Raw genomic sequence first — 17,478 nt, forward strand, 5'->3', positions numbered from 1 at the left:
TGTTATTAGAACTTGTTGTGCATGTGAATTATAAATTTAATGAAACCTGCTGGAAAACCAATGTTTGGAAAGCAAGTATTTGCTAAGTGCTTGCAGAGTGGTTAAGTGCTTTACAGGGATGAGTGTATTTGGATCCTGATGAAGTTTGTATTACTCAGACAGATGAAGAAATATAAAGGTACTGAACTACTGAGTTTAAATGTCCTAACTAATTAATGGCAGTAGTTTATTACCAATACAAGAAAATGCTATGTGTTGCGAGTGTCTAGTGCACTCTGAACCCCGGGAAGAGGCACACACACACCAAGTCGGGACACGGGGGGCGGGGGGGGGGCGGGGGGGGCGGGTGCAGCACAAAGAAAAGAAGCAGCAGAGAGAAACAGCAATTGCAACTGCACATCAAGTCTTTATTTCAGGGCTCTTATATAGTAAACCAGGTCAACTCACAGAGCACAGGCAATTATCTTGAAAAAGCATTCTTTGTAACAAGATTTGTGACCAACTACAATGTTTCTCTCTAAGTTAAACAAACAAAAACAGTTCTTTTAGCCACACTAACCCAGGAGGTATCCCATTAGCCCAAGAATGCTTTTAATTATGTTTGTTCTTTCTAGCCACCTGAAGGTCGGCCACCTCCTCATGACTCTGCAAACAAAGCCAAGTACAGTATGGGCTCAGAGGGGGGAACATGTTCCCTCACTGGGGTCGAGGGCCTTCCCGTCCCGTCTCTGTCCTGCATACCAGGGGGCTATTGTTTATTGCAGGTCACGAGGGGGCCAGAGCCTCAAAGTAACTCTTCATCCTCCACAGCTATGCTCATATTTGATCAAGGAATTTGAAAACCAAGACATCTTAGATTTGGTTAAGATTGTGGAAAATGGGCACAAGAGTATGATATTTATCATGATTAGACAGATACACTATCTACAGCAAGAAATACAAGTGAATCCTAAATCAAAGCCTCTATATCTTAATAACACCTCCAGACCAGTAGTTTTCACAGGTACGAATTATGTGGCAGAAGTTTCCAACCCAGTTCTGTATTCTAAATGCTCAATAGTTGCATCTGAGATGCAAATAAACAGAATGCTTTGCCCAGGATCATAGGAGGAGTCAATGCATTCAAGGATACATCCTCCAGTGCATTCTAAATGAAAAATAATGTACAGTGATTTGGCAATTTTTATAAAAGGATCTTTAAACTACTGTAAGTACTCTACCCACCCTCAGAAAATTATTGAAATGGTGATATTTTGATGGCCATATACATGTACTCAGGCATTGTTTTTCTACAAAGGCACAAAATTTGAAGTTGCCCTAGAATGAGCCACTGTCCTCTCCTCTGTCTTTGTTCAGGTAGCATCTTTTCTGTGCCTAAAAATTCTATTTAAATAATCTCTTTTGCCCCAGTTAGCCACCCTGCTCCTGGTTTATTTTTCCCTGACACTGCTTTTTGGCCTGTATGACACAATTTATATACTTTTAAATTTATTGGCTTTATCATGATATAAATTGAAGAAGGCATGTTTTTCATTTCTTTACTGCTATATTTCCATCACCTAGAACAACTGAGTACATAGTAAAACCTCAGGAATGGTTGTTAAATAAAATAATCAATGATCTTCAATACTAGATGACCACCAGGTCAGTAAATTGGGATGGAATATTTTATTCTATGTATTGAAAGTAAAATTTATAAAGCAAATGGAAAGCTTTCTAGACTATGCTAAATGAATGTAAAAAGCAGTATTCATATGCAAATGTGTACTTAGAGGAGAACCACATAAAGCTATGTACCAAGAATGAAAAGACAGTGGGTTTTACTCGTTAGTTTTCTATTTTAAAATGCATTCTCTTTCATTTGAAAATGACTGCAAGGTAGAGAAAGAAAACTGGGTGGGGGCAAGGTGTGAGGGACCTAGAATAATGGGAATTCTAGTTTGGGATGCTGTGGGCTTTATGTTCCCTGCCAGAATCCTTGACATCTTTGTCAAAAATGAGGATAAAACATTTTTGCCAGGGAGCCTAATAAGTCTGTTGCTTTGCAGAATTTGTTCAGGACCTAGCAAATTAAAACATTTAATTTTAGCTCCCTGTGCTGTGTTGTTCACAGTCTCCATGCACTCTGTCCTGTGCCGCTCCCCTGAATTTGCTTTTACTCCTCTACATTCATCTGCTTGGCAGCTGTTGTCATTGTCATTGTTGTTGATGTTGCTTCTGTTTCTGAGGGGAAGTGGAGTTCTTTGGTGTTGCTTTTCCATTTGTTTCTTTCGTAGAAGAGATACATATAAACACGAACACTGTATGTATTTATAGGGTAAACCAAAGTTTCAGCACTCATATACAATATATACTTAACATTGTACAATGTTTAAGTCAGGGTAAACCATCTACCTTCTCCAGCATTTACCATGAATCATGAAAATCTTGTCTCTAATATTTTGAAATATCTATTAGTGTAAGAACCGGCGTCGCAGGGAAGAAGACCCCAAGGACTCAGCTCGTAGTGAGAAGTAAAAAGTTTATTTCCATGCGCATGGGGTCCCTCAGGCAAACAAGTGCGGAGGGCCCCGAGGGGGAATTGTGCAGGGTTTTTAAGGACGCAAGGGGGAGGCAAGCAAGTTTACAGAAGCAGATTGCATTGGTTAATTTTGAGCAGCATAGGACTTGGCAGAAGTTGATTGGAGGGGTTTGGGGTTGAGTAACCATGGAGACTGAGGGTCCTAGCCCAGTCACTATGTGCCCAGAACAGAACAGTTACTTGTCTTACTTATCTCGTTGAGACAGAACAACCTTGCAGGTGCATTCTTTTTTGCTGGGTTCTAATAGCTCTGGGGAGTTAGGCATTCCTTTCTGCTCAGCTCTGATAGCTCTGGGGAGTTAGGGAGTTAACCCTTTCATCCCCCCCTTCTTCTTGTAAATGGCCTTTAGGAAGTTAAAACTTAACCTAGTTGGATTTGAAGGGAGAAGGGGAGGGGAAGCAGCAGATAGAACGAGCTTTCTTGGTCTCTTCATTAGTACAGAATTTGGTACAGTCACCCTCGTGTGCAATCACACACCACAACTTTTCACTCCTGTCGTGCTGTAACAGTACCCACTGATCAAACCTCGCCACATCCCTCCTTTTCCTCTCCTCCTCCCAACCTCTAGTAACCATCATTCTGATCTCAACTTTTATAAGCTCAATTTGTTTTTAAAGCCTCCATTTGTCCCGCGCTCCTGCTGCCCTCCTCCTACCCGTTTTGTTCCACATTCACTTGTTGTTTTGTCCGGAGTCCCAGTTTATATGTGGGCACTTCTTGAACAAATAAAGCTTTGGTGCTGATTGAATGCAAGGCCAGGAAAACACAGCACAGTCAAGCACCCCTCACTGCCTGCCTTCTCCACATCTGGAGCCACAGGCCTGGAGCCCTGCATTCTTCTCCCACCAGTCTGTGTTGCCCAACTGGCCACTCCTTCTGGCCACTGATTCTCCAAAGGCAGTGTGCATGGTTACTGGGTTGCAGCAGCTCAGTGCTTTGTCTGTGCCTCTGTGGTTCCAGTAACAACCACAGGACTTTCTTCTTCACAGTGCAATAAGTTTAGTGCTCTTCATACTGTACTCTTGTGCAAGAGGATCAGGTCTTCTAACTGTACTAATTTACAGGATGGTAATGCTAATCAATCCCCAAAATCGTGTAATTTTACAATTGAAAAGGATGTTAGAAGCCATCTAGTGAACTTCTGATTGTGAATCCATGCTCATTAAAGTAACATGTGTTCAGAAAATATTTGCCATCAATAAATATAATAAAGTCACCATAATGTTGTTATGGATTGAAAACTGACAGTCAGCTTAACACCAGCTGAATTAAATCAGCTCCGTGCTGAGCGTAGATGTTCCACCTGAGGAAAGTTGCCAGCATAAATAGAGATATGGAGAAGACAAGTGTAGCATTGCGAGTTTCTCCTACATGTTGCTGTTTGAGCCATTGGTTCTCCTGGAGGAGCTCGTCATGACTAGTTTCCCCAGTGTGAGTTTGACCATTGTCATCGAAGAAGCCTGGGACCTTGCTGGTGAGAGTGGCTGTGGTTCACTTTGGGAGAGCTCTGGTCCTTACATCAAGCATCACTTCCTGGCTTTGGAGAGGGAGACGTGTGCCATTTAATCTCCATGACAAACACATCACACTGGCTTTCTGGCATGTACTTCACTATTCTTAATGTCGGAGGCACTTGGGACCTCCATGTCCCAGCTGAGGATGGCTGTGGTGCTTTTCAGAACAGCTGCGGTCTTTATGATGAGCATGACTTCTTGGCTTCAGCATAGAACCCTCAACCTATCAGCACAGCTCCTTCACCCCACTGGAATAGACTTTCTAGCTTCCACTGCTGACTTTCAGGCCTTCCCAGCACGAATTGGTAAGACAGACTGGTGTGAGTCCTTTTTGTGAGCTCCAGACCTCCAGTTGGGCTCATAGGAAACATTGTCATGAGCTGGAGGGTTTTCATCTAGATTCATACAGGACATTGCTGTGAGATCTAGGCTCTTGGCTGAATATTCTGAGCCTTTAGTGTTGTGGACAAATTTCCTGTACTTTCTTGTGTTTTACTCTGGGTGACCATCATAAATAATATTATAAATTCTGTGTCCTGATTCTAATTGTTCTCCCAACCCCTGACTACAACAATGTACTACTCTGTGATAGCTATTTTGTGTTATTAATTTTTATTTTAAAACAGCTTTTAATTATCTTTTGTTTAAGTCTGTTTATAAGATCTACAAATAATTAAGGAGAGGGGTGTACCTTAGAAGTTATGAAATACAACTAAAAAATTAGTTTTGGGCTGAAGATATAAGAATGAAAAAGATTGGTTGCTGAAACAAGAATGGGGTAAAATTACAACAGGAGGCCCATGTACAAATAATAACATGCTTCATTAGTATGGGCTGTCAGATAATGAAAGGGAACGCCAAGGAAAACTGAAGAATGTTGATTCTTGAGCTTAGCAACATAGTCGGTAGGATCCATTGAGTGATTCAGTTCTTATGGAGCAAAATAGAATAAATATATTTAGTGGTTCTTCCTTCATGAGAAGTTAGATTTCTATTTCATGGAAAAATATTATATGATTATTAAGGGCAAGCCTTTTATCTACTTTAAAATCACTGACCTTAACAAGTCTGTAGGGATTATGAGAACTATATTTACAGTACTTTTTGCCAGGACAGCTGACTTTTTAATAATGTTTTTTATAATTGTCCTTTATTTTTCTTTCAGGCTTGTAAATTTTATAGTTCCCAGTGGCATGTGGTAAACTACAAATATGAACAATATTCTGGAGACATTCGACAGTTACCCCGGTAAGAACTTCTTATAAGTATTCCTTTGGTTTTTGTATAAATATCATATTTATGTTCTTTGCTCAAGAGTTGACATTGTTTATAAGTATAACCAAAGTACATTTTGCAAAATGTAAAAGTAAGCCAAGATAGAATGTTTTGTTCAAAAACGTATGGTTGATGTGTTCAAAGTTTAGAATGAGATTCAAGTATTCTCTGATTCAACTACTTAAAGAAGTCTTAAGGTTTGTTTATCACTATATTATTCTTTTGTGGGCTGTCTTTTCGATAGCAAATGGAAAAGGATTAGAATAACCCTATATGTTAAGAGTGTTGCTGACAATATTTTTAATGGTATTCGTGCTTGCCACTTACTGATGTGTTTGCATTCTGGGCTATTAAAAGTCATGAAAATAAATTCCGCAGAATTGCCATACACCTGAAAACATAAAAAAAATGAAATCAAATGCCTAATTTTTCTGCTAACTTTGGGGAACTTAAATCCTTTAGGAGGGTGACTTTATTGTTTCCCCTTAAGTATCACCTTTACACAAAGGCTAATCTGTTCACCTGAACAATGGTAGGAATTTATTTAAGGCCTGTGCTTTCTACTTAAGTAGAATTTCCCAAATGGCAAAGACTATTCCCTGCAGAAATACGTGCAGGCTTGGGAGAATTCCTGGCTCTTAGTAGATGGACAATAATTATTTATCAGGTAACTAGTGATTATCAAATTTTAAAATACAGTGTTCTTGAATAGAATTATAATTGCTCAAATATAAAGAACTGTCTCAAACTACTATCTTCCAATTCACAGGTTCTTAAAACTAATATGATGCAAATAATCTAGAAAAGAAAAACTAAGAATCTTATTAACACATTGCTCAAGTGAAATATCAACATGAAACACATCACTTCTAAGTTTTGGATGGCCCCATGGTATAAAACATGTTCTACCTTACAATAGTTTCAGTGCTTCTAGTTACTTTTTTCAGATTCATCTGCTTTGAATTGCTGCTTTTAGGTTTTAATGCAGAATTTGAAGAAAATTACAGAATGATTCTTAAAGATGGCACTCTATGGCAGGAGTATGGTGAAATGAACCAATGGACCATTAGGCCGGTGACCTTGGTCCTGGAGAGGAACTTAGATATTATGAATTCTCACTGAAACAAGAAGCCTTGGAAAACTTCAACAGAGGAAAGACACGATCTGATTTACCTCTTTTTAAAAAATGGCTTTACCTGCTTTGTGGAGAATAAATTGCAGGGGTAACAGTAGAAGAAAAAGAAAAGCAGGACAATTCTTTGGAGTTGGCTTAGTACAAAGTAAGAACCAATGTTACTCTAAAATAGTATCTCTTTTTTTTTTTTCCAAAGCACTGCACGTATAACAAATTTCTAAACATTCTTTTAGACTCATGTTATGGTTAATGCATTGTATCATCTTGAAAAATTTAGAAGTTTAGCTAAGGGACTCTGGAGGGGGCCAGCGTCATCACTTTGTAAACATCCTCGTCCTGTGCAAGAGGAAGGCACAGAGGGGATGTGAATGCTATACCCAAACTTGGGAGTTGGTAGCTGCTTACAGTACAAGAGAGGAGAGAGGCCATGTTCTGCCCCTCCTTTGGCTCTGGCTGCTTTTGCTGTCTTCCAGCAGATGAACTGTTGCCCTGTGCCATGCCACCTTGCCTTGGAGCCAGCTGATTATGGACTGAAACCTCCACAGTAAATCTTTCCTTCCTTAATTTTGGGCATTGAGTATTCCGCCCCAGCAACGACAGAAAAGTAACTGACAACTCATGTCATTCCTCATTGGTGACCTCTTATAACTCCATGATGAGGGGTGCTACTACACCCTGGAACTGCATGGTTATTATCAAAATGTCTGGGATGTTAGTCACAGAGTTTGGTGGATACCAGTGAAAAGCAAAGCTTTTTTTTTTTTTTTTTAAAAACACCAAGACTTCCCCTTTCTGAGAATAATTCTGAGAAGTGGTAACAGTTTGGAAATTGTGTCCCTGCCTGTGGACAAGAGAGATGGCACAGATAGCAGTGATTTTCTCTCGTTGAGTACAAGATTGAATAAAAGATATCTTCAGTATATCTAGTTTTGCAGGAGTTTTACTCTCCAACACTGTTTATCTTTTCTTATACTCATAAAGGGAAAAAATAAAATAATTCATACAATATTTTTGCTCTGTTAAATTGATGAAGAAAACATGCCCACTAAGGACAGTTTTCAAACATTATTGCAGAATTGGGAGTCTCATAGAGCATGGATAGAGTCATCTCATGAGAAAAAATGAGACAGGATCCAAAATTTTGAGAATTTCCCTTACTTTAACAAAGGAAGAGGAACTTGATACCAAAAAGGGGAAGATTAAGACTGCCACAGAGTAATAAACTATAATAAACTCCATATACTCAAAATGAAAATAAGAAGTTCTAGAAGGTGACTCTGTAGCATATATCCAGTCTAGGATAATAAGACTGTAAAATTGAATGGCAGAATTCTTTTTATGACTTTACAGAGCTAAGCCCTTCTCTTACAGATTGCACAAGTTAGACCAATATAAGAAACAGATTAATCTACTTGGGTCTTCTAAGGTTATTAGAAGAAATCATTTTGGATTAGAAAAATTCTCATGTCTGCTACTTATTAAAATGGATCATTTTCTTTTATGGGTTGCTAAGACTACAAAATAAAATTTGAAATTATGAAAAAGTGAAAAAAAGGCGACATGTATCCTTTAAAATGTATTATTTTAACTCGTAAGAGCCCCATTTTTTGTAAAATGTGTTTTGTAAATCTATTTTCATACTGGAGAGATATTATTTCTAGGTGGAATATGAAACATAAGTTTTTATATATTAGGAATAAAGGCCAACACTAATCTTAGAGTTCTCATAGCTCAAAGCAGCATAAAAATTTATGATACCACTGATTTCATTAATCCACTGGTAAAATACAAAGATATGTGATATATTAGAATTTTTCACTATTGATGATTTTAAAAAAAGATATAAAGAACAAAATTCCCTGTTGGTATAATTTTTATTCAAAGTATTAACAGTTTAGTTGGGCTGAATTAGAACAGAAATTTTAAAAATAAAAGTATATTTATGTTTATTGACTGCTGAGAATCAGAAAGTGCCAGATGCCATGTATACATTATCATTTAGTGTCTGTAACCCTGTGAAGTAAGAACTGATCCCTGTTTTATCGAGGAAGATTGATCTGATAGCTAGTAACTGATGAGATACATTGAGTTCCAGATGAGAAAGTAGTGTCTCTCACCAGCCCTTTGTCTTGAGATCCCAAAGACTCTTAGAGATTACACAGTATTCTTGAGGGGAGGGGAGGATTTAAAGTGAATAATCACAGGTGTTGCTCTTTGTATGATCTTTCCTATTAGTGCATATGAATTATACAGAATAGCAGGCTTTCATTTGACATTTTCATACATGCACGCAACGTACCTTAACTATATCCCACCATGTTATCTTCCCGCAGCCTCCTGATTTCTTTTCTCTTGATTCTCTTCTGCTCCCACGTTCACTTCCACGGGGTCTTTCTAGAGCACCTGTGGTCATTTATATTACACTAAGTGTGTAAGTGTTCTGTTACCCTCATATCCTTACCAACTATTTATTCTTTTTGCATCATTCATGATAGCAGTTCTGACCACTGTGAGATGGCAGCTCAATGTGTTTTGGCTTGCATTCTCCTCCTGACTAAAGACATTGGAAATTTTTTCATATGGTGATTGGCCATTCTTATTTCTTCTATCAAAAGTAGATGTTCAGTGCTTTCACGGTTTATGTCAATGGCTCCCAAGCCTCAGGCAATTATGGACCAGACCAAATCTAGCATTTGTGATTGGTTCATTTTCTAGCGCTTGGATTGGTGGTGTGAGTGTTTCACCCACCTAGGGTGGAGCCAGGATGCGATGTATGGTGGGGAGCGGTATGTCTCTCTCTCTTGTCGGTTTGCACCCTGGTGTTTGCTATGGTCATGAATGGCAGCCCTGTCATGCCACGCTGCCTTGGAACCCAATGAGTATGAACTGAAACCTCCACAAACTGTAAGAAATAAACTTTTCCTTTCCTAATTTTGGGCATCAGATATTTTGTCTCAACAACAAGTAAAAAGTAACTTAAGACAAGTGCATATGCACATTAATTGATCAGATTATTCTTTAGTGTTAAATTTTTAAATTCTTTATATATCCTAGATATTAATTTACTGTCAGAAAAATATCTGGCAAAGATTTTCTCCCATTCTGTACATTGTCTGTTACTCAGTTGTTCCTTTTCCTGTAAGAAGCTTTTTACCTTTGTGTGATCCCAATGTTAATGCCTTTGTTCTATTATCTCCTGAATAATTGGAATCCTGTTCAGGAAGAGATTCCCAATGTTTATATTTTGATGTGTTTCCCTTATGTCTTCCTCTAACAGTTTCAATGTTTGTGTCGTATATATATTAAAATCTTTAATCCATTTTAAGTTGATTTTTTGTACAAGATGATAGGTGGAGATCTACTTTCAGTCTTATACATGTAGATATCCAGTTTCCCCAGCATCATTTGTTAAAGATCATTTGTTAAAGAGGCTCTTTTTATGTTTTTGGTGCCATTGTCAAGAATCAGATAACTGTAGGTGCATAGGTTTATTTCCAGTTTTTCTAACTTATTTCATGGGTGTAGTATCTATTTTTACACCAAAACCTTGCTGGTTGTTGTTGTTGTTACAATGGCTCTATACTACATTTTGAAATCAAATATAGTAATGTTTTCAACATGGCCCTTTTTTCAGAGTAGTTTTGACTATTTGGAGTCTTTGGTGCTTTCATGTGGATTTCAGAATTTTTTTCTAGTTCTGTAAAGATCAAAAATGTTATTTTGGTGGGGATTGAACCTGTAGATGGATTTCAGCAGTATGACCATTTTAACAATATTAATTCTTACAATCAGTGAACATGGGAAGTCTTTCCATCTTCAATTTCTTTTTTCAGTATCTTATGAATTTCTTTGTAGCAGTCTTCTGCCTCCTCGGTAAGGTTTATTCCAGGGTATTCTGTATGTCTTTCTGAGATCACTATGAAAGGGATTGTTTTACTGAGTTCTTTTTCAGTGAATGCATTATTGGTGTATAGGAAAGCTACCAATTTCTTTATGTTGATTTTGAATCCTTCATCTTTGCTGAATTTGTTTACCAGTTCTCAGAGACTTCTGATGATTCTCTAAAGTTCTGCAGAGACTCATACCATCTGCAAACAGGGTTAATTTGAGTCCTTTCCTTCCTATTTGTATCCCTTTTATTTCTTTCCTTTGCCTGATTGTTCCATTTAAAACACCAGTACATCATTAAAAAAGAGTGGTGAAAGTGGAATACCCTTGTCTCATTCACACTTGCAGAGGAAATAATTTCAGATTTTCCCCTTTCAATCTGATATGCATTGCCTATGTGTTTGTCATATAGTTCGTTATATTTTGAAATCTGATCCTTCTGTATCTGGTTTACTTGGGGTTGTAGCATATATCATAATAGAATGTTGAATATTGAATTTCATCTAAGGATTTTTCTGTAGCTATTGAGATGATTATATGATTTTTCTCCTTAGTTTTATGTTTGGAGGTAAATTAAATTTCTTGATTTGCATAGGATAGACCAGCCTTGTACCCATGGAATGAAACCAACTTGATCATGGTGTATGTTTATAATATTGTGTTGAATTTCATTTATGAATATGATTTTTAAGAGGGAGAAATTATCATGTTGCAGCCCCATGAGCATCAACTGGGCTACATATAGTGATTGCTCTTTTAAGGCAGGACAGTTGAGCTCTGGTGCTCACTGGACATGGGACTGAAGAATACTCAGTAGTCTTCTAGCTTCAGCAGTGATAAACACACTCTTTGGCACTCCCATTTAAGAGCTTTTCAAGGCATTGTTGACATCACTCCCATGTTTGACATCAGTCCTGACTTCTCTGTCAGCCCCCACGCTCAACAACACTGTGCTTCTGGATGCTCCAGTTTAATCCCTACTCAGAACCTCGTTGGTGTTATGTTTCTCTTTTATCTTCTAAGTTACTTTGGAAATATAATATTTAATGTGAGCTCCAGTGAGATGTTGAAAGAAAATTTCATTGTATCAAAAGAGTGTGCAGCTGTAAGTTAAACAGTAGCATAACACCAAGTAACTAAAATATGAAATAAAACAAATAAATATGAAATATAACATTTTGGAAACTTGAAAATCTTTTCAGCATTTGTAGGAAGTTTTGATTATCCTTAGCATGTTTAAAAAAAACAGTTCAGAAAAAATGTCATTTTTGGTAATTTTTTTATAATTCCTTAAAAATGTTTGCAAATTTACAAATAAGAAAAATTTGAAATATTTGTGTACAATAAACTCTTCCTCTATTCAATATTTAAAATGCCTTTTATAAACTTTATATATACTCTATTTTATTTTGCCTCATTACCTGTCCATACATCCCTCCATCTCTCTAACCATATGTTAATCTCACCTTGTTCTTGGTCATTTCAAAGTGAATTTAAAATATCAGTACACTGCCTCTTTAAACCCTTCAAGGTGCATGTTGTTAGAGAGAGATAGGTTTGCAATTTATTGTGTGTGTATTTCTATAGTAAATTTTACATAAAAGAAATACACAAGTTGTAAGAGAACTATTTGATAACTTTGACCGTGAGGTCACCTGTCCAACTCTAAACCTCTTTTTCCATTCAGAACATTATTGTCACTGCCAAAGGGTTCATCGCTACCCCTTTCTGCTCATTCCTCAACTCAAGTTCCTTCTTTCCTCAGAGACAACCATTGCTCTGAGATATTTACAATATGAGAATCATACCATGTACATTCTTGTGTTTCTAGTTTCTTTTACTGAGCATAGTCTTTTGAGTGAAATCCATTTTGTTTTATGTATCAGTAATTCATTTCCTTAGTAACTCTTCTTTCTGTGAATGTATTGCAGTTTAGCTGTTCTCTGTTGATGAACATTCTTTTAGTGTTTTGAACTAAGTTGTTTATAAATCACTTCAAATGCATAAGCTTTTGAGAAACTTCAGCCATTATTTCTACTTCATAAGTGACACATGTTATGAAAAACACTCATGAACATGGTTACGGTTTAGATCCAAAGTGTCCCCCAAAAGCCCCATGTGTTCAGAAGTGAACCTTTTAGAATGTGATTAGATCATGGGCACACTATACTCATTATTGGATTAATCTGCTTTTGACTTCATATCCAAATGCATTCTTAGGAGGTGGGGCCAGGTCAGAAAAGATGGGTCACTAAGGGTGTGATGGAGAAGAGGATGTTCATGTCCCCGACTCTTCTTTCGGTTTCCTGGCTGCCATGAGCAGCTTTCCTCTGCCATGTCCATTTTACCTTGAAGCCAGCCAATTGTGGGCTGAACCCACTGAACTCATGAGGCAAAATTAAGCTCTTCTTTAAATTGCGGATGTCAGATATTTTGTCTCAGGACTAGCAATCTAATTAATACAAGTATTTAGCCTTACCCATTGAAATTATGGAAAAAACTGTTATTTTGTTCCCTTACTTTTCTATCATTGTATTTTTCCTGGTTTAAATGCTGTTCTTTTTTTTTTTTTTTTTTCTGGTTGTACTATGGAAATCAAAGTAACAAAAGTTAGGTAGAAAACACTTATCAATATTGTGATCCGTAGTTATCAGAAATACTTGCCTACAAAAATGTGGTTTTATAAGAGAAGAAAGGATATGCCATGCTGGCAAAAGAAGAACTAAAAAGAAGTTCAGAAATAAATGGTATCAGAAAGTTTAATGAAAATGGCATAAAACCTAGAGTTGACATTCCCTGTTCACCCTTGCCACCTCTTTCTGAATTTTCCCCACTTATTCTTTACCTTTCCGTTGTGGTGTCTCCATTCTCCCTTTACTGCTGTGTCATCATTTTGTAAAATCCTAGGACACTGATGTTTTATTCAGAGAAACTGTTTCAAGTAATTGCAGAACCACCCGTTTGAACCTGCCCCTGATCTCAGGGACATGTTATATCTCATGGGAGGTAGAGAGGGAAAGGTTGCATTTAAGGGCTTTATTTTGTCAATCAAATGGCAAGATAAAAGAGGCTGCTTTTTCTTTAAGGAGTGACAGATTGTATTAAAAGATGAGAAATATTTTTGACGGAGTAGGAAGAATTTGCCCATGATCCTAAAATAATATTGTGGAGTCTCTCCTTGCCCTGTCTTCACATACAGTTGATGCTAACTAAAGGAGCAGAAAAAGTTAATATTGATTACAGGGATCACAGAAAAGCTTGCGAATGTAAGACTCTACCAGAAAAAAAACTTTAACTATGATACCTCAGAATTCTTGGACAAAAATAGCTTCAGTTTCATTTAGCATGTTTATTAGAAATGATTTGAGCTTATCATCTCTAATGTAGAGGTTGTTTCAGAGAAAAGTCTTCTAATCTCATATCTTCCTCTGTTTATACAAAGAATCGTTAGGAATAATTTTTATCTCTGTCAAATGATAATATTGTAGAGGTCTAACATTATACACACATCTTACTCCTCACATATGTAATTTGCTAAAAAGTAATTGTAGAGTTCCTAATGTGTAGAGTTCAGTATAAAACTTATAAGTATGCACATGTTTAAACTTCTTTCGGCATGTAAATCTCTCCTGGATGAGAAAAGTGATATTATGGGGAGAGAGAGTTAGAGAGGAAAACTGAAGCTAGGATTAATGCATGACTTCAGATATAATGCTTAACCTAAATAATAATGCAATCTCAAATAATGAGTTTCTCAGAGCAATATTATTATTCTTCGTTACTGGTTTGGGTAACAAATACATCTCATAATTGGAATAAGAGAAAATCATGAAAATCATGTTTTAATAAAAACACTTTTTAAAATCCCAAGCCATACATTAGATGTACCTCTTAAGATTTTGATCAGCAAAAATATGTTGCACAACTAAAAAGATAATTATCAAAATGCCTATCAAAGTCACTGAAATTAGAGCATTTTCTATTACTTTACTTCTGTGATATTCTTGATCACCTTACCCTATTATTGATCTAATCATCAATACATATTGAGAATCTACAGCAAAAGGAAAGGAAAAAGCTGAATGAGATATGAATGGGAATTCATTAAAGCTCCTGGCTTTAAGAAATATAAAGTCTAATAAGGGCTAAGACATATGCATAAGTAACAGGATCAGGTGAGCATGATGAACAGTGATAGTCTATAAGAAGAGATCCCTGATACTGCAGAGCTCAGGATACCTTCATGGAAATGAGTTTAGGGTACATAGTCTTATCAGATTACAATGGAATATTATTCAGGATTTAAAAGGAGTCGGGTCTTGATACGCCATACACAATGGATGTACCCTGAAGACATTATGATAATCGACTAAAGCAGACACAGAAAGACAAATCTTGTGCAGTTCCTTAGAATATTAAGATACAGAAAGTAGAACAGAAGTAACTGGGGTATTATTATTGTTTTTTATGAGTACAGTATTTTAGTGAGATGATGGGAAAGAGTCTGGACATGATAGCAGTGTTTGCACAACACTGTGAATGTCCTTAATGCTACCGAACTGTATTATGTTACGTATATTTACCATAAATTTAAAAACCTCTTATTGGGAACAGACAAAATGCTCCCTATCTCAGATTTTGCTTAGTTTAACAGTGAGGACCATTTTCTTTGCTTGTGCTAACTTCTGCTGTAAACTGAGATTAGACATTTTTTTGTCTTTCAAACGGAGAATAAAAGAGTATTTTCAGCACATTAGTTATCACTGTGTGTGTATGCATATTAATTACATGTATGCATACTAAGAGTTACAGATTATTTTTCTTCTTTTTCTGGATTTATCATCAATTTAAGAAATAATTTGCAGGGCCAGGGATATAACTCAGTGGCATAAGCACCTGTCAGGTGCTAGGTCATGAGTTCAATCCCCAATACCAAACCCCCCCCCAAAAAAAAAACAAAACAAATTTTGTGATAAGAATATCAAGTATGCTTCTTCTTTTTTTTTCCCCAGTAGTTACAGTCAGAGGTTGTTTCTGCACAATAATCTTAAAGAAAATACAAACAGATGAGTATGGTGGTGCATGTCTGTAACTGCAGCTGGGAGACAGGGCCCAAAGGACCCCAAATTTGAGTCCAGATTTGGTAACTTGGCCACAGAGAGATGCTGTCTGAAAAAAAGAAAAAGAAATAAAAAATAAATGCTGAAGATACAACTTTTTTAAAATTTTATTTAAAGAAAAACCAAACAAAATAGAAAATGGGCAGAAATAGTGCATACTTTCAAAGAAAAGAAATAGTAATAAATCACTAGCTGATGTATACATATTGTCCCCCTATAAATAGTTGTTTAAGGTACACAAGTAGAACATATAAATGGGATTTCAGCGAGGGAGACTGCAAAGAGTACTGTTCAACTGTCCAACAAAAACTAAGTATTATGGCTATCAATCCTATACACTTGGACATGTACACATTTATCCATATCTTAATTTGTTATGTTTCTCCCTTCCTAAGGATAGAAATACATTTTAAGACTCATGCTTATGTAAAACCTATAAACAGTTTATGAGAACTGATCTGATGACACATGATGAAATGAACAAAAACATTGAAGGAAAGAAAGTGGCCCTGCAGTACCCACTCCTGATCCCGGAGTGTTATGATGTGAAATCCAGCAATATTATTGATCTTTGTTTGGAAGGATTTTAATCTAAGAAGATATAACTTAATAGGAAGGCTTACATACTGAAAATGAGAAAAAAAAGGAAAGGAAAGAAAACACAAACATGCATATGTTCTCTGAGTTTCTGCATGTAGGATTAGATGCTGTAAGATGACAAAGAGCTGGATCTCAGGAAAGGCCTGAGCCAGGGGCAGCATTGCCTGGTTTCCATCTAACCCTTCCTGTGGGCTGGTCGGTGACACTGTGTCTGAAACACGCTCCTGTGCTGTTAGGGGAAGCACAAAGTGAGCACACCTGTCATTAGTCCCCTTTGAGTGGCCTCTGAGGAGGCTGCAGGTGGAAGAGCTGCAGAGCACAGCACAGGCTGCTCTCCAAGCAGAGTTCTTCCAAAGTGAGCCTCGTTAGAGGGCCATCCTGTAGCGTATATGAGACATATGAGAAAAGCTGTGGTGAATGTTGAACTTTTTATATTATTATTATTATTATTATTACAGTCAAAGACACATGCCATGAACCCCCAATCCTTAGAATGCTATCCCTTGCTCCATGCACACTTATTCCATTCTTTATGCTACATTTTAAATTATAATATGTCTGTGATACACAAAGAATCATAATAATAAATTGGTACATACATGTATCACATTTTTATCCTTTTTACTTTCCCACTGCCACTTTCTAAAGCAGTTCTGGGAGTCTTCTTTCATAAGTATCTTTATGAGACATGGTAGCAAATATAGTAAATGCTGCTACCAAGTGCCATCTGCAGAAAGGCAGTCTTGCAAAAGCACTGTGGTGAATCCTCATTTACCTAATCAACCAGATCTGACAGTGTGTGACTTCTGGCTCGTCCCCAAAGTCAAAATGATCACCAAAGGTGAATGCTTTGAATTGGCAATACATCAAAGCAGCAGCACCACAAAATTAAACGTACTCATGCAAAAACACTCCAAAACTGCTTCAGAAAATGCCAAGACCAATGAGATAAGTGTGATGAAAGTGAGGGGAAATATTTTGAAGGGATAAATGACAATGTGTCTTTTACTGTAATTTTTTTACCTTTAAACATTCAGGAAAATATATATATATATGTACTTTCAAACAAAATGGAACCCTCACAGTTTTTACACAGTTGTGTCATATACATGAGCCAACTCCACACAAGGAACATAAACATTATATACTAAAAACTGTTTTCTCACTTAAGAATGCTTGCATCATCGCTGTTACCTTGGAAACAGTTGAAAATGAAAGTAATGTGTCAGATGATAAACCAGACTCTTTTTCTTTTTAAATATCAGAGCAGAATACAAACCAGAGAAACTTCCCTCCCATTCCTTTGAAGTTGACCACGAAGATGCCGACAAGGATGAAGTAAGTGCTCGGTTACAGGTGAAACA

The 17,478-nt window shown here is 36.9% G+C and overlaps 1 protein-coding gene across 16 annotated transcripts in view; it reads left to right on the forward strand.

Annotated features, from left to right (window-relative positions):
* Dock10 (dedicator of cytokinesis 10) overlaps positions 1-17,478 on the forward strand; it is a 266,509-nt gene that overhangs the window by 133,872 nt on the left and 115,159 nt on the right. For all 16 annotated transcript variants that reach the window (XR_010043486.1, XM_063237241.1, XM_063237245.1 and 13 more), the window contains exons 4-5: positions 5,262-5,344; positions 17,380-17,452. Coding sequence is in view for 15 of the 16 variants with exons in the window: in XM_063237241.1 (XP_063093311.1) it covers positions 5,262-5,344; positions 17,380-17,452 (156 nt within the window). In the remaining variant the exon portion in view is untranslated. The remainder of the gene's footprint in view (positions 1-5,261; positions 5,345-17,379; positions 17,453-17,478) is intronic.

Source organism: Cavia porcellus, unplaced genomic scaffold, assembly GCF_034190915.1.
Source record: "Cavia porcellus strain 051 isolate PalLab524CR breed Dunkin Hartley unplaced genomic scaffold, mCavPor4.1 scaffold_26, whole genome shotgun sequence".
Lineage (NCBI taxonomy): Eukaryota > Metazoa > Chordata > Mammalia > Rodentia > Caviidae > Cavia > Cavia porcellus.